Source organism: Molothrus aeneus, unplaced genomic scaffold, assembly GCF_037042795.1.
Source record: "Molothrus aeneus isolate 106 unplaced genomic scaffold, BPBGC_Maene_1.0 scaffold_35, whole genome shotgun sequence".
Lineage (NCBI taxonomy): Eukaryota > Metazoa > Chordata > Aves > Passeriformes > Icteridae > Molothrus > Molothrus aeneus.
The window spans coordinates 1,885,820-1,910,882 of record NW_027099016.1 but is presented as its reverse complement, the minus strand read 5'-3'; the positions used below and the strand labels follow the sequence as shown (position 1 = coordinate 1,910,882).

General features: G+C 53.9%; 1 protein-coding gene across 1 annotated transcript; it reads right to left on the bottom strand.

Annotated features, from left to right (window-relative positions):
• Positions 1 to 8,937: 8,937 nt before the first annotated feature.
• On the bottom strand, positions 8,938 to 18,602 carry LOC136570594 (serine/threonine-protein kinase PAK 3-like). Its single transcript, XM_066571053.1, has 10 exons — positions 18,526 to 18,602; positions 15,565 to 15,746; positions 14,804 to 14,867; positions 13,925 to 13,973; positions 12,777 to 12,886; positions 11,626 to 11,743; positions 11,133 to 11,232; positions 10,518 to 10,714; positions 9,473 to 9,610; positions 8,938 to 9,027 (listed from the first exon to the last, which is right to left on the bottom strand). Exons 1-10 carry the CDS (start codon positions 18,600 to 18,602, stop codon positions 8,938 to 8,940), a joined length of 1,125 nt encoding a protein of 374 aa, XP_066427150.1.
• Positions 18,603 to 25,063: the final 6,461 nt, after the last annotated feature.

The following is a 25,063-nucleotide window of genomic DNA, read 5'->3' as shown; positions in this document are numbered from 1 at the left end:
AACATTTGCCAGCTGATCATTTGTATCCCCGGTTTCCCGGGGAGGAAAACAAGGAGGTCAGGGTTTCAGGGGGTTTCTCTGTGGGGGGCAGCGGCAGCACCGGGCGCAGAGGTGCGGGACCGGGAGCACGGGCTGGGGGCCTGGGGGGAGCTGCGGGGCCGGGCCGGGGCTGTGGGGCAGCCGGGGCTCAGCGCCGGGCGCTGCCTGACCCCACCAGCCCCGGGCAGGGCCGGCAGTGGCCCCCGGCCCCCAGGAGGCTGCGGGACGCCCCGGCCGCTGCCCGGCCCCGTGGAGCTGCCGGCCCTGCCCGCCGGGGGGCGCCTTTGGACACTGCGGCAGGACAGGGAGCGGCTCTGGGATACGGGCTGGGGAGGGCACCCTGAGCACAGGGACGAGGAGCAAGGAACACCTGGGAAATGTGGATTATACATGGAAGGACTGAGATTTTCTTTTCTTTTCTTTTCTTGGGATCACCACAGAAACGAATGATTTTGCAGAAAGCTCAGCAGCTCTCAGAGGATGAGCACCCACAGGCACTGAGGGGGGCTGCAGGAGGGGCAGAAGAAGGCCCTGCAGCACCTGGGCACAAAGGCCCAGCAGGTGAATGCAAGAAGGGAGCAGAAAAAGGCCAAGCTGAAGGCAAAGGCCAGTGCAGAGCTCCTACAGCCCCTGAGGGATCAACCCCAGGGCCCAAGGGGGCCCCAGCACCCAGGGCACGGGCTCAGCCACAAGCACCCGGCAGAGGCATTGCCCTCCTCGGCAGGGGACAGCCCACCCAAACAGCCCCTGGCAAGGAATCAGGGCTCCAGCTGCAGGGCACAAGGACACTGCAAGCACAGACAGCAGCACCCTCAGGACCAGCAAGTCCACCCCTTGATGGACATGGATTGGCAGGGCTGTCACAGCTCCCATCACACCAGGGACCCTCCACACTGGAGCCCTTGAGAACATTCAGGGTGGGTTGGCATTGAGAGGAGGCCTCTCCTGATGGACACAGGGGCCTCTCAATCCACTCTGAATCTTAGACCTAATGGGCAAAATAGGAAAGGCATGGTTTAATTATTAAGGGAATAAGTGGGAAAGATGAGCAGGTATGATTTCATCAACCACTACGGGGAGATGTAGGGGATAGGCTTGAAATAAATTAATTTCTTTTTCTTCCTCCTGTGATTGCAATTTACTGGGAAGGAATTTGGTGGCTGGATTTTTATATTGTAAAAGTTGATACAGAAGCTTATGATGTTGTACTTATGTGTCAAATGTCTGGCAAGGCCTATGCTGAAGTGAACCCACAAATGTGGACAGTCCAGGGAAAGAGGGAAAATTAGATATGGAGCCTCACCAAATTACTTTGAAGCAACAAGGACAAGAGGTTGCTTGTATTGATTTAAAATCAATACCCTATTCCAAGAGAGGGAAGGAAGGGCTTACAGCTTATTACTGACTCTCTCTTAAAGGCAGGGCTTTGGAGCCAGGGATCTCTCCCTACAACACTCCAGTCAAGAAACTGGATGGATGGACACAAGGAGGAATCACAGAATTTTCAAGTGTTAAAAAGCAGATTAACTGAGGCTCCTGCCCTGGCCCTCCTAGACAGGGAGAAAGAATTTTAATTATAGGTGGATGTTAAACAGGGCCATGCTGAAGAATTGTGTTAAAATGTTTAACCCAGTGGCCAGAGTGGCCTCAATGTCTGCAGAATTGTGCAGACACAGCTCACATGGGAACTGAGGCCTGAAAACTGATGACAACAGGAGGATCTCCTAGAGTTCAAGTCTGGCATCAAGTTAAAGCTCTGACAACCAAAAGAGCCTCTAAATGGATGAGCAGGGCTCGGTTATTACAGTATGAAACTTGTTCAGTGGCACAGGAGGATTCAGAACTGAGGACAGGGCAAGGGTTTAACCCAGCTCCTGTTTGAACAGCCTGGAGAGGGGCTGGCAAGAAACCCAGGACTGCACTCAAGGGACAGAGCTCCAGACCCAGGCTGGGAGAGATTGATGAGACAATCCCTGGACGGAGGGAGAAAATGTGTTTGTGGATGGCTCTGAGAGGGCAGCAGAAGGGAAAAGAGCTACAAGACAGGCTGTTATTAAGGAAGGGGAATCAGACAAAGCGCAGGTCACTGCCCCATGCTCAGCTCAACCCACCGAGCTCTGGGTGCTTGTAAGAGCCTGGCACTGAAATGCCCTGAGCAGGAAGGCTTCAATATCTTCTGATGACACCATGGCACCTAACAGGGGGCAAAAGCAATTCTGACTGCTTCAATCTGACTGATGCAATCACTGCATCACTTATTAGGGTATTTCTGAAATAATTAATTCATAGAGAAGGGATTGTGGAAGCAATAGACTCAGAAAGAAGAACTAATTTTACTCGAAAGATCCTTCAGGGGGTTATGGCAGCTTTAGGAATACAATGGGACCTCCATAACCCCTGGCACCCCCTGAGCTCAGGTCAGGAGAAATAAAGAAACACTTTTGGAAGCTGGTGATAAAAACCAAGATGCCGTGGGTACAGCTTTTGCCATTGGCTATGGCAAGAAGAAGAACCAAACCCAGGGAGATATTCAATTATCTCCCTTGGAATTGATGTCTGGAATTCCTTACCCTGGTAATTCTCCACCTTGTGCAGGGTGGAGATAAGGGACGTATGTTTCAAGCAGTCCGTGGCCAGAATCCTGTCTCTTGTGAAATCTCTCCCCCAGGAAGCTGGGCTGGCACAGAGCCTGCCCTGGGACTTTGCTGTTGCCAACACCCAGCCAGGACATCGGCTCCTGCCTAAGGAGTGCAAAGCAGCACCACTGGTGGCCAAGGGGCCCATGCCAAGTGTCCCTGAGGCCAGAAACAGCCGCCAGCACAGCTGAACACGGGGGGACCCCTCAGCCTGGCCTCAGGGGCTCTGAAGCCCCGGAGATTTGCACTTCCCGCCTGCAGCAGGACCATGGGAGCCGCCCCTGAGCCTGCCCTGAAGGCAACGCAGCAGCAGCCAGGGCTCCACAGCGGCCAAGCCCCTGGGCCTGCCCACAGATCCTCTGCTCAAACCCTCGGAAATCCTGGCCACCCTCCTCTGGCACCTCCAGCCACTGCGGCCAAGCCTTGCTGCCACTGCTGCAGCTTCAGCGCTGGCTGGGCCTGCACTGCCACAGCTGCTGGGGAGCACCACGGCACAATTCCACTCTGGGGCTCACTCACACCCACACTCTGGGCTGCCTGGGATTGCATTGCTGCAAAATGTACCCATTTTGGCTCTTTTAAATCTTATTTCTCTCAGGCTCGTTTGTCTCTGCCTTGGGGAAAGGAATTTTAAAGGTTTTATTTAAAGGATGTTACACCACTCAACAGAGATGAGTTCAACATCTCCACAGACTGGGAATAGCCCAACAGACACCCACAGAGATAACGACCAGCAACAAAACATCAACGCCCAGCAGCAAACAGCAACCAACAGCTACCCCAGACACTGCCCCCGGCACAGCTGGAGACACCTGGTCTGGAAAAGGCTGAGAAGGACATCCAGGAGTGTGGAGCTAATTAACTCCAGAGCGGAAGGAATCTGGATCTAATAGGAAACCAAATACTAAAAACTACACCACTTGGAAGCAATGAACATTAAATCAGTGGATTTAGATTGGTTCAGACTGTAGAAAGTTTAGGAAAAAACTAATAAATCTCACGTGTCATGGAATGATCTTCTCTGCACACTCGGGCTATGTGTGGATGGAATGATGTGTGCTGCATATCTTTGCCAAAACCAAGTAATGCCTTGACTCTCTAACACTAAAGATATTGTTGGAGGGTTTTTGTTTCCCCCGCAGTTTCAGTGACAAGAATACAACATGAGAATCGTTTTTCAAAATAATCCTACTTTATATGGTTAGGTAGGTTTGGGACAGAAGTGTGAGAATCAAGTTTTGCTATGGGTTTTTCAACGTTCACCTAGAACTGCTTTAAAGGTGACCATTTAACTCAGAAACAGTTAATAGTTTGTTTAAATATTGTTTAAAAAACAAACAAAAAACCCTCCCCCCACCTAAAACCATAACAAAACAAAAAAAACCCAACCAAACAAGTAAATAAAAAACAAAAAAACCCACCAAAAACAACAACAACTAAAAAGCAGATTCTGGGGGGGGTGGGGTGGGCTGCATGGCTGCTCTGGAAGAGAAGCTTCATTCCAGGTAGCCCGGAGAGGAGCTTTAGAAATGCAAATTAACCCTGCTGGGGCAAAGCCTGGACAATGTACCTGGGTCTTCCTACCCGGGGCAGGAATTGGGCTGATTCCCTCTGCCCGCTTGCACAGATGGAATTTGCACAGCTAAAGGCAGAGCCCATGGTGAGCATATCTGACTCTGCAACAGAAATTGGTACAGCTGCAAAAGGAAACAGCAAATGGAGAATGTTGTGGATGCAGCACATTCAGCAGGTGAGCGAGGGGATGCAGGTGGCAGCCAGGCCTCCTGATCCAGGAATGCCTAGAGAAGGACAGGGAATGAGGGCACTCAGAATAATTCCAAAACCAAACAAGACTCAGTAAGAAAAAACCAGAGTCAATGAGTCAATCTGCGTGGAGATAGGGCCAGGGACTTGTAGAGAAGGAAGTAATGGGAAAAACCATCAGTTTCAGACAATAGAACAAACTGACACGGACTGCTGCTCAAAATTCCTCTAAATTCATTAACTTTGAGAAAAAGAACAAAGACTTAACAGAGCCAGGAATATCGGCTGTTCTACAAAAGTGGGGGTGCACATTAACGAGGACATGCAGTTGGCGGATCGGGAGGTCTGAACCGTCCAAGTACCTCAGCCAGGGGGCAAAGGGAGAGAGAGAATCGGCCAGGAAAATGAAGATAAAAAGGAGGCTGCGAACTACAATGGCAGAGATCGCACGGCAAATGCGCCACGGCCTCTCCCTCTGCTCAGCAATAAAGTCACTTGTACAGGACTCCTCTGTCTCCTCGGGGCACAGAAACCTCCGGCCACGTCAATTTCCCCGCACAGCCCCGGGCACGGGGCAGCCGCCTCTGTCCCAGCCACAGGAACCGGGCCGAGCCAGCGCTGCTCCGGCAGCGGCTCCTGCCGAGGCAGCGGCCGCAAGGAGACCGCGGGCAGCCGCTCCCGCAGCGCCCTCACGCCAGCGGCAACACGCGCCGGACACAGCACAACGAACCCGCCTGAGCCCCCTGCCGCCCCCGAGGCCCGCAGCGAGCCCCGAGCCCCCGCACAACCCAGCGCGCCGCCCACCTGCGCTGCGGCCGCCTCCCACCTGCGCTGCGGCCGCCTCCCAGCTCCGCCGCCGCCGCCGCCGCCGCCTCACCGCGCTCCGGCCGCTGCCGCCGCTCCCGGACCCGCACAGACGCTCCGCCAGCGGCGCCGCTGCCGAGCCACGGCCGCCCTCAGGCCGCCACCGGGGCCCTACCCCGCCCCGCTCCCACCAATCAGCGCGCCAGAACCACGACTGACGGCACCGTCGCCCAATCGCAGCCGGGGGCGGGCTCTGCACACGGCACAGCCTCGCCCCGCGCTCTCAGGGCCCCCCGGGCTGCGTGAGGGCAGAGCCGGAGATGAGGAACAGCCTTGGAACGGGCCCGGGCCCGAGCCCGAGCCCGAGGGGGATTGAGCTGAAAACACAAACAAACTTCTCCGCACCTCCCGCCACGGCTTTCCCGGCACTGCGGCTCCGGTGGCTCCGGCTCAGCGGGAAGCCAGGAGCCTCACTTCTCATACCCCTGATTAGGAGCATCAGTGCATCGCTTTGATTTCCCTCAAATAGGGAAAACCGCCCCAAAGCCCTGTGGATGAGTGGGGGAGGGGAGAGATTTCTGACAGAGAACTCCAAAAATTCAGAGCAGGATAATGAGGAGTAAGTGAAGAGCCTTAAATCCAGCCTTCCCCCACGCCTCCCTCCTTCCAGCTGCACCTCCTACCCCGGCAGTGCCGGAGACAGGGAATGGGGCCGTGCTCACTTCATGCCCCGGGGCTTCTCCCTCTGCTCAGGGACAGGAGTCGTTCCCCTGCTGCACCCTGGGCTCTCTCCCACCGGAGACTTCTCCAGGAAGTTCTCCAAGCTGAGTCCATCCCACGGGGCACAGCCCCCCTCCAAGTGCTGCAGCGTGGGTCACTGTGCCCCGGGGTCAGTCCTGCCAGGACAGGCTGCTCCAGCGGGGCCCCTCTGGCCACCGGGGCACAGCCTCCTCTCAGGCATCCCCGTGCTCCAGCGCGGCTGCTCCGGGGGCTGCAGGGGGATCTCTGCATCCCCATGGATCTGCAGGGGGATCTCTGCATCCCCATGGATCTGCAGGGGGATCTCTGCATCTGGCACCGCCGTTTTTGGAGGCGCCAGGAATAGGCTGAGCTCTGCCTGAAGCTCTTCTCACATTCCCCACACCCTTCCCAGCACAGGGAGGCTTTTACCTCCTCGCAGCTCCCCAGGCTGGGTTGGTAGCCCCTCCTCATGTGCGGTCTCTGGGGCTTTTCCCCTCCGTTGGATTCCTGCCCTGTGGAGCCGTTCCAAATGGCCTCTTCCACGAGGTTCTGTGGCAGGGATTTGTTCTCCCTGGTCTCTGTCCACAGCTCAGTGCCTGGGAGAGGAAGAGACAGGGAGAAGGGAAAAGGCAGGAGGAGAGGAAGGAAGAAGGAACAAGGGAGGAAGGAGATGGGAAAGGAACGTGGATGGATGAAGGACAGAATGAGGAGAAGAAGGAGGGCGGAGAAGGAGAAGATGGGATTTGCCTCCATGCCAGAGGGAAGGGGAAGGAGATCCCCCCAGTCCATCCCTGGCAGGATGGCGTTGGCAGTGAGGCTGTCCTGCAGCGATGCTGGGCTGGGAGATGGAGCAGCAGGGAGGGGAAAGGGGCAGTGATTCCTCCTGCCCTGCCTGGCTGTCCCACTCTGGAGCGTCCTGGTGCTGCTGAGGCCCTTGGAGCGTCCGGCACTCAGGAGCCCGGAGCTCACGGCTGCTTTATAAAGCTGACAAAGTCGGCAGGATGGGTCTGGGTATGATCTCAGCAAACTGGGTTTATTGGTACAGGAACAGGGGACAGAGCTGAACAGGGTCCAGGCACAAAGACAGGGTGCAAGCTGAGGGCACAGGGGGTTTTTATATGGGGTAGTGAGGGTGGAGCTGAGGGTCAGGGCCCAATGGATATGGGGGAAAATGGGGCAAAGGAGGGGTTAAGGGTCGGGTCAGCTAATAGGGAAACAGGGGTAGAGGAATGCAGTAAACTGGGGCCAATGGAGGGACAGAGAGGGAGAACATTCTAGGGACTAACCAGAGATGGGTAATAGGGGGTGAATTTGGGTAATTAGGCCAACGGGCCAATGGGGTAACATAACTTTCCATAAATCCGCATGTGCCTGCAAAGATCTCTGGGAGAAGCAAGCTTCTCACCATAACCTTGAAATCTATTCTTCTCTTTGGGGACCAGTCCTCCATAGCTGTGGAATTGAGACTCTGATGGTAGAGTCCTGGGCCTCCACACCAGTACATCTTTCTTTTCCTTGCAGCCTCCTCCTCCACCGCCCAGACAAAATTTAGGATTGACAAATCTAGCTTAGGAGAGCAACAAGGGGTGAGCACCTTGGGTTTTGTGAGAAATGAGCCTCACTCTTTAGAATTTTTAAAAGTTTAATAAGGAATAATAAGGGACAAATCAGTAACACTGCTGGGTGTTGGCAATGGCCAGAGGCACACCGGTTAACCACAGCAACTCTTCTTGTCTACTTTTTCCATTGTATTGTTCAAATACATATTCATAATGATTATACATATTCAAACATTTCTTTGAACACATTTACATGTTCCAGGAATTCTTTAGGTTGGTTTGACCCCCAACTCGCCTTTTTAGAGCACATGCAGGAATCGTGGATTGCTGTTTTGAGGGTTGTGTGTCACTGCCTCACAAGGGCCCCTGGTCTGTGGTTTCAGCAGGTGACAGCTATTGACAGTGGAAGGGTCAGTGGCAGGGGCCTCATCACATCCCTTCCATAGATGTTATCTGACCATGCAGACGGTTTTAGCTACTTCCACAAGTACTTTAAACCAACATTAGCTATTTCACAAATATCTCTGACTCATTCTCAGTATTGTCAGTTAGTTACAAAAATAAAAGCATTAGTTCTTATTTCACAATTACGGCTACTTCTGCAAAAGTTAACATTATAATGCACAACATCTGGCATGCACTTCAATATTTTGCAAAAGCCAAAACTATAATGTATGTTTTTCACACTGTCCACAAACTCAAATATCATCCATAAATGATGTTCTGAGGATATGAGCTACACAGGGGCCAGGGCATTGGCCACAAAAAGTTGACAAATTATACTATAGCAAAAGCAGTGAAAAGTGATTACAAACTGTACTATATCAAACTCGTTGTGATTAAGAATATTTTGCAGAAGTCAATACCTAATAGCAAAAGCCAGCACTACCTAGTTATTTATAACAAACCCAGGGCAGGTTTTTCCCTTGCATGGAGCACCTGGGCCTTCCCCAGGCCCCTTCTGCCCTCCTGCAGAGCCGGTGGCATTTTCCAGCACACACAGTTTGTAACCAAGAGCCGGGTGCAGCCGAGAAGGCTCCAAGCGCCTCCTTCCAGGCTGACTCTGCAGGTGCCGAGGCTGCTCTGGGCTCTGCCAGGGCTCTGCTGGGGCTCAGCTCTGGGCCAGGCTGGGCCCGCTCTCCCCTCACATTGCTCCGGGCAGCTGAGTCACAGCGGGAGAGGGAAGGGACACGTCAGGGGAGTTGAGGTTTAAGAGAGTTTTTATTCATAAAACTGCCATAACAAACAGGCTGCTCTAACTACCATAACTAACTAGCAATGCTAACTACCCTAACTAACTGCCAGTGCTAACTACCATAATTAACTACCAGTGCTTACTACCATGACTAACTAGTTGTCCTAACTACTGTAAGAAGAAGCTGTCCTCAAGTACTTCATCTGCTCTGCTGCTCCCTCAGTTGCTTTGCTGCAGTGATCAGAGGGGTCAGGCTGGAGAGAGGCTTGGCTGATGATAAAAATGGGTGCTGTCCAAAGGATAAAAAGGAAAGAAATTAACTGTTACTTTCCAGAGTCAAGTTCCTCACAGGCTCTGTTGCAACAGGACAAAGGGAATGGTTTGAAAATCGAGGGAAGCAGGCTCAGATTAGATCTAAGGAAGAATTTTTTAACCAGGAGAGTGGGGAAACACTGACAGGAGGTGCCCAGAGATGTGGGAGGTGCCTCCTGCCTGGAAACATCCAAGCTCAGGTCAGGCAGGGCTCTGAGCCCCCTGAGCTGCTTGAAGATGTCCCTGCTCGCTGTGGGGCACCAGGTCCAGATGAGCTCGAAAGGAGCCTGCCAGGCCACAGCAGGCGAGGATTCTGCTCGCTCTGCGCGTGGAACGCAGCGAGACTGGAGACTATCGGAGGGGGCCCCACAAGAAAACCCCTCCCTGGCGCTGCTGCTTCCCCTGCAGCCCTTGGCTCTCACCTGCAGCAGCTCCTGGGCAGCCCAGCGCCGCTCCTCGTCCGGCTCCAGGCTGCACTCGAGGAAGTCCCGCAGCAGAGCCGACAGGCGCCGGGGCTCCTGCAGCTGCGGGGTCCCGTTCTGCCGGATCAGAGCGCGAGCCTGCAGGGAAAGCAAACTCAGCGCTCTGCCAGCTTCCTTCACACCCACACGGGCTCACATCCACCCCGGGGCCTCAGCCCCAGCTCCAGGGGCACTTTCCTCCCTGCCAGAGATGCTGCTCAGAGCTCATTTTGCTATGCCAAGCAAAAAACCCAAACCCTGCGGCTGCCACAGCCACTGCAACATCCAAATGATCTCGCCTTGAGAGCCAGTTTCATTGGCTGGCTTTGTTAGTAGGAACCTCCATCAGAAATAGCCCATTTTGCTTTTCCAAATATGGACACCAGCTTTACAGGCCATTTTCCAGATTCAGTGTGGTCTGCTTGTGTTATTTCAGAGGATTCTTCCATCAAGTGCATCTCTGCAGTGCCACTGACACTCAAGTAAATGCATTCCTGATGCCCCATCCCAGAAACTGCCAGGCAAGAAACAGGAGGTTTGTGATGCTGAAAGCTCAGGCTTGGTGACACAGAAAAAGTAGCTTGGACTAGGAAAGAAATATGTTAGACTATGGGGATGTTCAACAATCATCTTCATGTTTTCAACAAGTTTCCCAGTGAGAAGAATCAGGGGAGATCATCTTGCAAAATGTCTTTTAGAAACTCCTGCAGAAATCTTGTTGGGTTTGGGGCTGGGATTTGGGGATGGTGTGGGGTTTTCTTGCAAGATAACATTAGAGCTGATGCATTTGCTTCATATTTCCAGGTCATCCTCACAGCCAGAAGAGCTGTAACAACGAAAAGCCCAAAGCAAATTGTTGCTGGAGACTGCAGAACATTTGTCTGTGTGGAGGCACAAGTCCTCTGGGAATTCCCTTCCCATGTGCAGAAACCTCCAGCTGCTGCTCCCAGTGCAGGGTCCCCCTGTGCTCGCAGCCTCTGCAGCCCCTGGAGAATTTGCCTCTTACCATGGCCGCCGTTTCCCTGAAGTAAGGAGGTTCTCCTTCCACCATCTCGATGGTCACAATGCCGAAGGACCAGATGTCCACCTTGGGGCCATAAGGAGATCTGGTCACAACTTCTGGGGCCATCCAGTGAGCAGTGCCCACCATGGAGCTGCGCTGGTCCTGCTCAGGGCTGAGCTGAGCGCAGAGGCCAAAATCAGCTGAGGACAGAAACAAACCCTGTCAAAGGCAGCTGCAATGAGGAAACCAAGCACAAAGATTCCCCACGCTCAGTCTGAGAGTGCAGTAGTGAAGTCAGCTGGAAAAGCCCTCAGGGCTGTAGCCAAGGAAAGATGGAACAGGGCCCTTCAAGAAACCCTCAGCTTTCCTGCAGTGGCTTTTACTGATTCCCTTGGAGCTTTAGATTCCCACTGCTGCCCCTCTGGAAGGGCCATGGCCAGAGCAAAGGCACTGCTGGCCCCCTGCTCCTCTCCTGAGCTCTCTGCTGGGGCAGCCGCTCTCAGCTGGCAGCAGGGGCCGGGCAGTGCCCCCAGCAGCCCTTGTGGGGCTCTGGCCCTCCCTGGGAAGCAGCCCCAGCCCCGCAGCCCGGGAGCGCCGTGCCTGGCCAGGAACACCCACCCAGCCTGACAGAGCCGTCCATGCCCAGGAGGATGTTGGAGCTCTTCAGATCCCTGTGGATCACCCGGTTGGAATGGAGGAAATCCAGGCCCTGCAGACACTGAGAGAGAACAAGAAACATGAGGGCAAAAACCAATGGCTGGAATATATCACACCAGAAAGGACAGCTCAGAATTCTGCCAGCAGCAGCTTTGCTGTGACAGGCCAGGAGTGCAGTGCACACAAGCTCCAGGCAAACGGTTCAAGGCAAAGCTGAGAACAGCAAATCAAATCCAAAGCAGACAGAGAGTACCACAACAGCAGGAGAGAGAACAAGAACAGAGTAGAAGTGCAGTGATGCTGGCAGGCAGTTCACTGCAGAGGCTCTTTCTTCTCCAGCTCATGAAAACAACTCAGAAACAAAGCCCTGAGCATGGAGCCACTCCTGTTCTCACGCCCTGTTTGGAAGGACCATCGTGTCCCAGCCATGGGAGTGACAAGCAGGATCCCTCACCTCCCGACTGACAGCTGCCATCTCTCCTTCAGCCATGCGCGTCTGTCTGACAACGTCCCGCAAAGTTCCTCCATCCATGTATTCCATCACCAGCCAGAGATCTCCATCCACAAGGAAGCTGGAAGAGGAAAGCAATGGCATGGAGATGAAAGTGCAGAGCTCAATTCCCCCATGGAAAAGCCTGGAGTGGAGTTTTGTTTCCAGGTCACTTGTCAGTGAGGACAGAATCAGATGGAGAGACATTCCTGCCAGGCTGCCCAGCCCTTGGAATCTGCACAGTCTAAAGGGGAAGGAGACACCTGTGAGAAAGGAGAGGCCTTAGATGGCAAGCAGGTGAAAAATGCAGTTTAGCAACAGCCCAGATCAATGTGGAATCACAACCCTTGGCCCCAGCTGGTTCAGCTTCTGAACTCATCAGTTCCACCATTCCCTCCAGAACAAGGCAACACAACTGCCAGGGTTATCCAGGGGAGGAGGCTGTGCAGCACTTGGGACAAAAGCAGTCAGAAAACCTTTCAGAAATTCCCTTCAGAAACAGGCAAGGCCAGTGAAAAATGGGCAAATGAGGCATTTCTGGAAACAAGAACCCGATCTTCCTGGCATCTGTAGCAATGGAAAAGGGCTGGGAAGAAGAAGCCAAGGGAAATAATTTCTGCTGTGGTTTATCAGCACTTGCTGAGAGACACAGCAAACGGGGTCAACTTGAAGGAAAAACCAAAGCAAAGCAACAAAAGTACATGGAGGGAGTGAACTGCCAGGCTGTTGGTTTGGGAAGATGTGGCTGGGTCAGGCATTTTCAAACCAGGCTACGCTTGGGGCGTGGCATCCCGGGTTCAGGACGGCTCGGTGGCAGCACCTTTGCCACATGGACCAAGCACACGCACACACCAGTGTGGTGGACGGTGAAATGGTGTTTATTAACGGTTAGACAGGGTCATTTATAACGGGGGTTAACGATCAACAACACGCAGGGCTAAGTAACAGTAAAGGGGACGGGTTCTGTCTGCTCGTAACAACGCGAGATCTTGCTGCCGGTCCCTAATCTCCCACAGGGAAGATGTGGCTGGGTCAGGCATTTTCAAAACAGGCTACAGACTCCAGATGCCAGGAAATGCAGGGCCCCGGCACGGGATCAGACCTGAAGCACTCACCTGTCCAAAGAGTTGACAATGTTGGGGTTCTTCTTGTCCTTCAGGAGCAGGATCTCATTCACAGCTCGTTCCCTGTTCTGCCCTCTGAGACTCATTTTCTTGATGGCCACCTGAAGGGACATTGCAGCCTTTAACTGGAGGAGTCTGTGGCAGGAGGCCACAGCAAACACGGAGCGAGTCTTTTTGGAGCAATGGAGCCAGGCTGTGCCAAACTGCCTTGGGATGGGACACCAGAGCTCAGCAAGGGCCATTCCCACAGCCCATTGCTCTGCCAGCTGGGGGCTGCTTACAGGACACATGGCCAGAGACATTTGGCCCTGCAAGCTCTGCAGAAATGGTCCCTCAGCTGTCAGCCTCAAAGCTCTAACAACATTCTCTGCACCTACAGTCTTCTCAAATGGCCTCAACACTCTTATTATTATTATTATTCAAACCCATTTTGCAAGCAGGAGGTAATTCTGGTTCTGTGAAAACAGAGCAAAACAGCCAGGAACCCCTTAGCAATTCTATGGGATTTGGTCATGATTTCAGATCCAGCTGCTCTGTTTGGGATTGCAGAACAAAGCAGACACGCACACCCATTGCTCAGGTGATCCCTGTCACAGGCTGTCACTGACACCAGACCAAACACAACTGCAGGATTAGGAGAGAGCTTTGCTCTGGACATCCATCTTCTCATTTCTCTCCCTCACTCTCTGTGAACAGCTGAAGTAGGACTAAAACCCCAAACTGAGCCCAAGCAGGATCTCTCCCTAATTAGGCCTTGAGGTAGCCTTTGAAAATGAAAGGCAGGATGGACATAATAGTGTTATAGTTTAGCTAATAGCTAGATAATGTTCCTATCTGAGGCTGGGATGAAGATAAATTGGGCCTCAGTCTCCAGCAGCTGATGCACTCACACTTTTAGATATGAAGGCCAAGCCAGCGTGTCCTGCTCTGACAGACACCGCTGCCCTCCTTGCATTCCTTTGGCGCTTCAGAAGGACCAAGTCTGTCCCAGCTGTGCTCTGCAGGCTGACACTGCTCTGCCTTCAGAGGAGCAGCCTGGGCAGGAAAGCTCTGCTGGCCCCCAAAGCTGCAGCCACAGCTCCCAGCAGAGGGGAAAGCCCTGGAGAGCTGCCAGGCGTGCTGGGTGTGTTGGCACTGACCTCTCCTCCAGTGGCCCTGTCGAGTCCTTTATAAACGGTTCCAAAAGCCCTGGAGACAAAACAGCAGAGAAGAAAGAAGCAGCGCTTTAGGCCCTGGCAGGGAAAGCCAGCCCAGACAGGAGATCTCTGCTGCCTGCAGCGTTCACAAACACCTGGGTGCATCGACCCTTCCAACAACAGCACAGCAGCCACCAGCCCTCTGCCATGCAAGGTGTGCAGGAGAAAACTGAGACCCAACATGAAGGAATTGGGCTGGAGCAAATCCCAATGTCCACGCTGAATTGCTTTAGTTCAGAACCTGAGGTGAGAAATGGGTGTCTAAAGAACTGGAAAAGAATGCATTTCATCCTTTTCCATTTCCTGCCTAAGATCTGCAGGTTCCATAAGGGCCCTGCCATCAGGCAGGTGATGCATTTTCCCCCCAGAGTGCATCAGCTCTGTGTCTGTTACTGAATGGATGGGGTCTGCTCCTGTGCTAGAATAGAGCACTTATTAGTTCATCTCTGGTTTCTGTTTCTAAACCATTAGGTTGATAATCCTGACTAGTGGATATTTTTTGAAGGAAAATATTTGAAAGAAATCTTCTTGAGAACTGTTTTCTGACAGTCACCACATGGTGAGTTGCTCTTTTAGTCAATCCAGTTCCAGGGACAGAAGATCTTCCAGGTCCTGCTCCTTGCTGCAGGCAGGACACTGCCAGCCTCAGGGGCCTTTGACGGCGCCTTCTGACCACAGTTATCAATTCTGATCAGGACTGAGAGACAGCAGGATGGTAGCCCAGTGTCTGAAGGTGTTTGGAGCTCTCCTGACTTCTCACTTGATCCTGCACCAGCACAACACCCGGCCCTGCTTGTGCAGCAGCAGCTGCCGTGCACTTACCCTTGGCCAATCTGCTCCACTTCCAGGTATTTCTCGGCAGGCTCCTCCTCGCTCACGGTGTTCCCTGAAAGAAACCACGTGGAAGACGCTCCCTCCCAGAGTGAGACCCCGCCTTGCAGCAGAGCCACAACCAGCCCCACTCCCTGGGGCCGTGAGCCCCTTGGTGTCAGCTGGGGAAGGACAATCAATGGCTCGGTGACATTCAGCTGCAGAGCAACACTGGGTGCAGCTGATGCCCAGACACACACACAGCACCTGCTCAGGCACCCAGGAACAGAGCAGACGTACTCAGCTGCATCAGGCACCACTCCCCTCTCCCCTCTGGCTGCCCGGCTGTGCTGCTGTCAGAATGTTCAGCCCAGGATCCCACAGCGGAGGGAGGTTCATTGTCCTCTTCCCAAGCAGAGGGAGCTTCTCCATCCTCTTCCCAAAATGCTGCAGCTTCTCCATCCTCTTCCCAAAATGCTGCAGCTTCTCCATCCTCTTCCCAACACGCTGGAGGTTTGTCATCATATTTCCAAGACAGGGGATGTTCGCTGTCTACTTCCCATGCTGGGGGATGTTCACTCTCCTCTTCCCAAGCCACAGGATATCCTCCATCCTCATCCCACACTGGGAGACGTCCATTGTCCTCATCCCACTCCGTGGGAGCTTGGCCACTCTGATCCCACACCAGGGGACATCCACCGTCCTCGTCCCAGGCCGGGAGATGTCCCCTGTCCTTGTCCCACCCCGCGGGAGCCTCGCCGTTGCATTCCCACCCCGCGGGATGTTCGCCCTCGTCTCCCAGGGCAGCGGGAAGTTCACTGTCATCTCCCGGCACTGAGGGAAGTTCACCATCGTCCCCCAGAGCAGCGGGAAGCTCACTGCTGTCTTCCTCCTCTTGGGCCTCCTCTTCGGAAGCAGAGGGAGCCCCAGGAGGTGCTGGTGCTGCTTCTGTGCCCTGTGGACAGACGGCAGCGTGAGGGACGGGAAGTTCTATCTCAGTTATCACCTTATTTATCCTCAGCTGCACATCCAGCTGCACTAAGCAGAAATGGGGTTTGGAGCTGTTCCAACTAACAATGGGCTAAAGTCGACATTGCCACTTATTGTTGGGAATTCCATATTCCACCATGGCTAAAGCCAGCAAGCAATCCTCTGCCTGCAAAACCAGACCTGCAGCTCTTCAAAAGCTCTTCAGCAGAAAACGAGAAAACTGATGGGAATTCCTTTGCTGCTGCTGCTGCTGCCGCAAAGACACTGACAGGAACTTTCCTTCAGCCTCCCAGGCTGGCCCTTGACTGCCACATGCAGAGCTCACAACTTGCTGCACAATTCCAAACACCAAAGGTTCCTTTCCCACTCACCGAAGGAGGAGCTGCTCGGAATCCAGACAGGAGGTGCCCTGCAATGGGAGAGGGAACATGAACCAGATGCTGTTAGGAGAAAAACTGCCAGTGCTGGGAAATGCCACGGAGCAAGGCAACCCCGAGAGAGCATTTTGCTTTCACTGCATCTCTCCAGGAGCCACAGTCCCTTCCCACAGCAAGCAAGAGAACAAGCACAAAACACTGGGCTGGGTCAGTTCTTGGCTGGAGCAGCAAAGGGAGGCAGTTCCAGGCTCTGCTGGCACAGACTCCCTGCTTGAGGGAACAGAACCCCCCAGGGCTCATTGCAGATGCTGTGCACGCCCCGCTGGCTGCAGACACCCCCTTTTTCAGCTGCAGCTATGGGCAGGAGCTCTCCCAAAGCAATGGTGTCTTCATGGCCATTTGGTTCCAAAGTCAACTCAGCTCCAGAGGAAGAACAGAAAGCACACAGCAAGCCCAAAGCCACAGATGCTGCACCGAGGGAAAACCTCGACTTACGTGCCAAGTGGGTTAAAAAATACCCCGAATAAGCCACAGAGTACAGAGTGCAAACTGCAGCAGCCACGTGCTGGATCATTTTGGCTGCGCTGCACACGCCTGCAGCCTGTAGCCCTGCAAGCACAGAAGGACAGGGCTGGGCTGGCTGCTGAGAATGCCTCGGGCAGGAGGATCCTCCGGCAGCGAGCCCAGAGCCACTCTGGGCACTGAGGCCTCCGTGTCCCACAGCAACGGGAACACCACGGCGACGTGGCGCTGTTCCTGTGACATCCCAGCAGCAGCTCACACAGAAACCGCCTGGAAGGTTCTCCTGTGTCACAAAGGAGCACAAAGAACCCTCCCAGGGCACAGCCCATGGCCCAAAGGATGCAAGAGGAACTCGGAAAATGCAGCAAACAAGGACACCCCATAGCCCAGCCTGAACACTGAGGAGAACAAGGACAGGACCAAAGCAAAGGAAACGTGACCTTTAGTCACTGATAGTTCTGACTAAAAGCAGCAAGCCTTGTTCCATCTGGGATCTTTGTTCTAGTTCTAAAAACAAGCAAGGTTCTCCACTCTAAATACACAGAAGGCAGGAACTGGGGACGAGGTGGGATTAGGAAGGAGGAGGAGGAGGAGGGAGAGAGGAAAAGGAGGAGCAGGAAGAGGAGGAGCAGGAGCAGGAACAGCAGGAACAGGAGGTTCCAGTGCCCCCTGTGGCCGCAGCCACGGGACCATCGCCCCCACCTCGTCTTGCAGCTCAGTGGGGAGGGGAACTCGTCCCAAATCTATCCAGGAGTCCCTGAGAGGGTTTTTTATTGGGGGGGTATTTGGAACTTGTAGATTGTGGAATTGACCCCAAATATCATCTGGTGTCTCTGGGAGGTTTTGTTTTCTCTGGGTGTGTAGGTTTGGATCTTGCAGGAGCCCAAAGCTGAGCCCCTTGGGGGGATCTTTGGGGGCCCACGTGGCCATTGCCCAGTATGGGCAGGGGAGGACATTGGTCCTGGGGACCCCTGGGAGAGCAGAGGAGGGGAACCCATGGGACCCCCAGAGTGGGGAGAGCAGAGGGGGGAGATCTCAGAGCTGGAGGACCCCGGCAGACTGGAAAGGGGGGGGAGCCTGGAGAGGAGGGACCCCTGGGATCCCTGGGATCTCAAAGTAGAATATCAGGGGAGAAGGGCCCCCATGGACCCCCAAAAGCCCCTGAATCATCCCTGAGCAGGACGCCGGAGAATGGAGAACCCCTGGAACCATTGGACCCCCATGATCCCAAGGAAAAGAAATCAGGAAACCTCTGGAACACCAGAAGTGGAGAGATGAGTGATAGGGAAATCGTGGGAGAGCTTTTTGGGCTGAACCTTGACATTGTGGAGGTTTTCATGGACACAAGACTCCTGCTGACTTCTAGAGATGGACCTGGCCAGGAGGAGCCTCTACTCCAAGGTGTTCCCACCTTGGTTTCCCCCAAACCAGGGTCTGGGATTCCCAAGCTGTGGCCAGATGGAGGAGGAGGAAAAGCCCCAGAGATCCCTCATGAGGAGGGGTTGCAAACCCAGCCCAGGGAGGTGTGAGGAGGAAAGAGCCCCCCTGAGCCAGGAAGGAGGCCGGAGATCCAGCCAGAGCTCAGAGCTGGTGGAGAAGCCTCATGGCAGGGAGAAGCCCCACAAATGCTTGGAATGTGGGAAGGGTTTCAGCTACAGCTCCACCCTGATGGAACACCTGAACATCCACACTGGGGAGAGGCCCTGGGAGTGTGGGGAACGTGGGAAGGGCTTCAGTTGGACCTCCGGCCTCAGCAAGCACCACAAGATCCACACTGGGGAATGGCCCTAGGAGTGCTTGGAATGTCAGAGGAGCTTCAGGTGGGATTCAGAGATGATCACTCACCAGCACTTCCACACCAGGGAGAGGCCCTGCGAGTGTCCCGAGTGTGGGAAGAGCTTCGTGCGCTGCTCCAGCTCCATCCCCCATGGGAGGATCCGTGCTGGATGATCCCCAGTGACCCCCGTTGGGCAGAGCCCTGGTGATCCCTGTTCTGGGTGATCCCCGTTGGGTGGGGGGAAGGTGTTGGAGAGATTTCTTTCCCTTCTCCTTGTGCTGCTGTGATTTGGTTGGTAATAAATTCCCTCCGTGTGCCCAGGCCGGGTCTGTTGTGCCCGTGCCGGATTTGCTGAGGGATCTCTCCCGGTCCTTCTCCCCAGCCAGGATCCCTCGGTTCCATTTTCTGTCCCTGTGCGGCTGCGGGGGCAGGGACAGAGCGGCTCTGAGGGTGCCTGGAATCGGGCCAGCGTCACCGCTCGCCACGGGCACCGCTGAGATCCCGCGCCCCTGGGCACGCCTTGCTGGGCTCACCTGAGCTCCCACCGGCCCAGCGCCCCAAGGTTCCCCCTCCCCAAAAAACCCCCAGCCCGGGGCTGCAGCGGCCCGGAAAGGCCTCAGCCAATCAAAACACAGCCGAAACGCGCCGCAGCCAATGAGAACGCGGGGCGTTGAAGAGTCATCAGTTGTGTGGCGGAGCCTCTGAGATCGCTGCCCCAAAAGTGGCGGCAGCCAATGAGAGCGCGCGGCGCTGCCGAGCCCGCCCTGCTCCGGACTGGTGCTGCCAGCGCAGCGCGGCTGCTTTGGGGCTGCTGCTCCCTGCGCGGCCCCGGCCATGGGGCGAGGGGCGGCAGCTGGGGCCCTACTGGTGGCACTGGTGGTGCTGGGAGCCCCCCCGGCTGCGGGCGCGGAGCTCTCGGGTGAGCGGGGAGCGGGAGGCGCTGGGACAGGGGGGGAGAAGGGGGAAAAGGAGGCGAAGGGGGGAGCCCGGAATGGAGGGGGAGGAGGAGGGGACCCCCCAAAGGGAGAGCGGGAGGGGCTGAGGGGTGGGGGGAGGTGAGGAAGGGGTGGGAGACGGTGGGAAAGTGGGGAAAAGGGGAGAGTGGGACCCCAAAACAGGAACCCAGCGCCCCCCGCCCGGACCCCACCTGCGTCCCCCGCCGGGGCTGTTCGGGGAAGGGGCGCATGGGGGGCGCCCAGGTCGGGCCCAGAGCCCAGCGCTGTCCCAGCCCGACCTGCCTCGCCTCTATCCCCGAGCTCCCCCCTCTTCAGTCATCGCCAGATCCCCACTGGGGAAAAGCCCTACGAGGGTGGGGAGTGTGAGAAGAGCTTCAGCAACAGCTCCGACCTAAGGGCACGCTGCCACATCCACTCCGGGAGAGGCCCTGCGAGTGCCCTGATTGCAGGAAGAGCTTTATACGCTGTTCCAGCTCCATCTTTAGTGCAATACAACAATCCTTAATGGGAGGATCCCCATTGGATGATCCCCAGTGACCCCCGTTGGGCAGAACCCTGGTTATGCCCATTCTGGGTGACCCTTGTTGGGTGGGGGGAAGGTGTTGGAGAAATTTATTTCCCCTCTCCTTGTGCTGCTGTGATTTGGTTGGTAATAAATTCCCTCCCTGTGCCCAGGCTGGGCCTGTGATGCCCATTTTGGTGTTGGATGAGGGATCTCTCCCTGTCTTATCCCAACCCAGGAACTCTTGGTTAAATTTTCTCTGCCCTGTGCAGCTGTGGGAGGCAGGGACAGAGTGGCTTTGGTGGGTGGCTGACATCAGGCAGCATCACCCAGGCCATGGGCACCCCTGAGATCTCAGTGTGGTGGTGCATTGCCCCCTCCTCCTTTCCAGGCTGCAGTGTGATCTGAGAAATGCTTGTTAGGTCTTGTCCTTGGAAACGGCACCTGGGTTTTGCTCTTTCCAAACTTATCAGAAACACTGTCTGCTCCCAGGAACTGCTAAAAGGTTCCTGTTTTCCTTATGACCAGCCTTGGAAAATATTCCTGTCTTGGTTTGGAAAGACAGGTATCTGCTTAAGGAAGGCAGGAGCCTCCCCTGAAATGGAAAATGTAAACCTCCTCCCTCTGAATTGTTATGAATTTGAAATTAAGGGGGCTCGCAGGCAAATATATGGAAGCAGGGATAAGAGTTCTTTATTAGGGAAAAAAATACAAGGACAAAATAAACAATGCAGTAAATCCAACCAACACTGCCAGAGTCAGAACACAACCTGACATCCTGTTGTTCAGGGTGTTGGTAGCAGTCCAAGTGGAAATGTGCCTGCAGTCCTCCTGGAGTAGCAGATACGGTTTTGTTGGAGCAGTGGTCCTGTAGAAAGGGTGAAGTCTTCCTCTGAATATCCAGTGGAAGAGGCAGCTGTTTCCTCTGGGGATCCAGTGGAGAAAGCCATGCTGGTGTTCCAGAATCTCAAGATTATATCCGGGTAGCAATGCTTGGCTCCTCTCTCTGGGCTCACATCTCCCAGTGGGATGCTGTAGATCTTATCTGCCATGCAGTGACATTCAACAGCCTATTAACAACAGATGTCTCCCCTGAGGGAGGATTGGTTGTGGAAAAGATAAGGAAAACAGAAGACAACTGCCATTCAGATGGCAAATAGAAAACATCTTGCTTGGCAGTCAGGACATTACCCACCCCTTATTCTATTTCCATCTGCATCACAATGAAACCTTACACAGAGTTCTCACTTAAGACTAGGTTTCCCTGTGGTCCACAATGGCTTTCTCCATCTTTCTGCATTACCCATCAAGTGTAACCAGGTCCTTGAGCAAAAACAATTCCACGGATGGGTTTGTCTTTGCCTGAGGTGGGATTAATCCAAACAGTCTTCCCTAAAATGCCTTTCATATGTACCACAGGAACTTTATCTCCCTCCACTGTGTGCAGGGGTTCAGACTGGGCAGGACCAGCTCGATTTATGGACCCTCTGGTGTTGACCATCCAGGTGGCTTTTGCTAAGTTCATTTCCCAATTTCTAAAAGTCCCCCCACTGAGTGCCTTAAGGGTAGTTTTAAGTAGTCCATTGCACCCATCAACTTTCCCAGCAGTTGGTGCATGATAGAGGATATGGTATATCCATTCAATACTATGTTCCCTGGCCCAGGTGTTAAAGCCATTCTTGAAATGGGTCCCGTTGTCTGACTCAATCCTCTCAGGGGTACCATGCCTCCAAAGGACCTGGTTTTCAAGGCCCAGGATGGTGTTCCAGGCATTAGCATGAGACACAGGGTAGGTTTCCAACCATCCAGTGGTGGCTTCCACCATGGTCAGCAGGTAGCGCTTGCCCTGGCGTGTCTGGGGCAGTGCGATGGAGTCAATCTGCCAGGCCTCCCCATACTTGTACTTGGACCCCTGCCCACCATACCATAGGGGCTTCACTCGCTTGGCCTGCTTGAGGGCAGCACACGTCTCACAGTCATGGATAACCTGTGAAATACTGTCCATGGTTAGATCCACCCCTCGGTCTCGTGCCCACCTATAGGTGGCATCTCTGCCCTGATGGCCTGAGGCATCATGGGCCCATCGAGCTAGGAACAACTCCCCCTTATGTTGCCAATCTAAGTCTATCTTCGACACCTCTATTTTTGCAGCCTGGTCTACCTGCTCATTGTTTCAGTGTTCCTCATTAGCTCTACTCTTGGGAACATGAGCATCTACATGGTGGACTTTCACAGGTAGCCTCCCTACCCTGGTAGCGATGTCTTTCCACTCATCATCAGCCCAAATTGGTTTTCCTCTACGCTGCCAGTTGGACTCTTTCCACCTCTCCAGCCATCCCCACAGAGCATTGGCTACCATCCATGAATCAGTATAAAGGTAGAGTTTTGGCCACTTCTCTCTTTCAGCAATGTCCAGGGCCAGCTGAACAGCTTTGAGTTCAGCAAGTTGACTTGATTCACCTTCTCCTTCAGCGGCCTCTGCAACCTGTCGTGTGGGGCTCCATACGGCTGCTTTCCACTTCCAGTTCATCCCTACGATGCAACAGGAACCGTCAGTGAAAAGAGCGTAGCGCGTTTCCTCTGGGGGCAGTTGGTCATAGGGAGGAGCTTCCTCAGTTCGTGTCACTGGTTCTTGTTCCTCTTCATCAGTGAGACCAAAGTTCTCACCTTCTGGCCAGTTTGTAATTATTGCCAAAATCCCAGGGTGATTCAGTTTCCAATATGGGCGCACTGTGTGATGAGAGCAATCCATTTACTCCATGTGGTGTCAGTGGCGTGGTGGGAGGTGGGAACCTTTCCTTTAAACATCCACCCCAGTACTGGTAGTTGGGGTGCCAGGAGGAGTTGCGCTTTTGTGCCAATCACCTTTGAGGCAGCCTGGACTCCTTCATAGGCAGCCAAGATTTTCCTCTCTGTGGAAGTGTAGTTGGCTTTGGATCTTCTGTAACTTCTGCTCTAGAAGTTGGTTGGCCTCGAGTCTCCCCAGGCATCTTCTGCCAAAGGCTCCAGGACACACCATTGTTCCCGGCTACAGAGCAGAGCACGTTCTGCACCTCTGGTCCTGTCCTGACTGGGCCAAGGGCTACAGCATGAGTGATCTTCTGCTTGATCTGTGCAAAGGCTTGTTGCTGCTCAGGGCCCCAGGGGAAATCGTTCTTCTTGCGGGTGACCAGGTAGAGAGGGCTCACAGTCTGACTGTACTCGGGAATGTGCATTCTCCAAAAACCTATCGCGTCTAGGAGAGCTTGTGTTTCCTTCTTGCTGGTTGGTGGAGACATTGCTGTGATCTTGTTGATGACCTCAGTGGGAATCTGACACCATCCATCTTGCCACTTTACTCCAGGAACTGGATCTTTTGGGTGGGTCCCTTGATTTTGCTCTTCTTGATAGCGAAGCCGGCTTCCAGCAGAATCTGGATGATCCTCTCTCCTTTCTCAAACACTTCCATCGCTGTGTTCCCCCACACAATGATGCCATTGATGTACTGCAAGTTCTCTGGAGCCTCACCCTTTTCCAGTGCACTCTGGATCAGTGCATGGCAGATGATGGGGCTGTGCTTCCACCCCTGGGGCAGTCGGTTCCAGGTGTACTGCGCGCCCCTCCAGGTGAAAGCAAACTGAGGCCTGCATTCTGCTGCCAGAGGAATGGAGAAGAGCACCTTAGCATTGTCAATGGTGGCGTACCCCTTTGCTGCCTTGGACTCCAGCTCGTACTGGAGTTCCAGCATGTCCAGCACAGCAGCACTCAGTGGTGGAGTCACTTCATTCAAGCCACGATAGTCCACAGTCAATCTCTCAAGCCACGATAGTCCACAGTCAATCTCCATTCTCCGTCAGACTTGCACACAGGCCAGATGGGACTGTTGAAGGGTGAGTGGGTTTTGCTGACCACCCCTTGGCTCTCCAGCTCACGGATCATTTTGTGCATGGGGATCACAGCATCCCAATTTGTCCGATACTGCCGGTGGTGCACTGTCGAGGTGGCAATTGCACTCGTTGCTCTTCCACCTTCAGAAGTCCTATTGCAGATGGGTTTTCTGATAGTCCAGGCAAGGTGTTCAACTGCTTCATGTTCTCTGCCTCTACAGCAGCTATTCCAAAAGCTCACTTGAGTCTTTCTGGGTCTTTGTAAAGCCATTCCAGAGGAAGTCTATGCCCAGAACACACAGGGCCTCTGGGCCAGTCACAATAGGATGTTTCTGCCCCTCTTTCCCAGTCAGGCTCACCTCGGCTTCCAACACAGTCAAACCCCATCACCCTGGCAATGGAAACAGGTTCTGCCCCAATGTGTCCCGATGGTATTAGAGTACACTGCACACCAGTATCAACTAAGGCATCATATTTTTGTGGCTTTGATGTGCCAGGCCATCAGATCCACACCGTCTAAAAGAGCCAGTTTTCCCATGCCTCTTCCTGGCTACAGGCAGGGCCCCCCTAATCCTGTTTATTATTTCTTTCCTGGGCACGCATGCTAGAGGTTCTCTCCTTCAAGGAGATCTGATAGATCATACCCAGCAGCTCGGTCATGGGAGGTTGAGGCTACCTTCACTTTACTGGAGTTCCCTTGATTAGTGTTTCCCTCGGTGAGTTGATGCACCCGTGCTGCCAGGACAGAAGTGGGTTTTCCATCCCACCTTCCCATGTCTTCCCCATGGTCATGCAGGGAGAACCACACGTCAGCCCCTGGGGTGTACCCTCTCTGTCTAGCTGGGGAATATTGGGCTCTGACTTTGGGGCTGTGACTTGCACTGGTGCCATATGGGAACTGTTGCTCCTCGCTGTGGTGGTGTTCGCAGGGGTCCCAGGATGAGGGAAGAGACGAGAATGTTGACTCCACAGAAGTCAGGCGGCTTGATTTATTATTTTATGATATATATTATATTAAAACTATACTAAAAGAATAGAAGAAAGGATTTCATCAGAAGGCTAGCTAAGAATAGAAAAAGAATGAGTAACAAAGGCTTGTGACTGACCAAGACAGTCCAGACAGCTGGACAGTGATTGGCCAGTAATTAGAAATAACCACATGAGACCAATCACAGATCCACCTGTTAATTCCACAGCAGCAGATAATTATTTGTGGAGAGCTTTGTGGATAATTGGCTAGCTGAGAAAGGCCACTTCGATGTGATACCGTTGGATAAGGATA

What these genes read in the sequence shown, in the direction of transcription:
- LOC136570594 (XM_066571053.1), bottom strand. Translation starts at nt 18,602, where the DNA reads ATGGAGCTGGAGCAGCGCACGAAGCTCTTCCCACACTCGGGACACTCG. An exon ending in TCCCTGGTGTGGAAGTGCTG is followed by an intron (nt 15,747 to 18,525) that starts GTGAGTGATCAT and finishes GTCTGTCCACAG; the next exon opens with GGCACAGAAGCAGCACCAGC. An exon ending in GAGGGCGAACATCCCGCGGG is followed by an intron (nt 14,868 to 15,564) that starts GTGGGAATGCAA and finishes GGTTTCTTTCAG; the next exon opens with GGAACACCGTGAGCGAGGAG.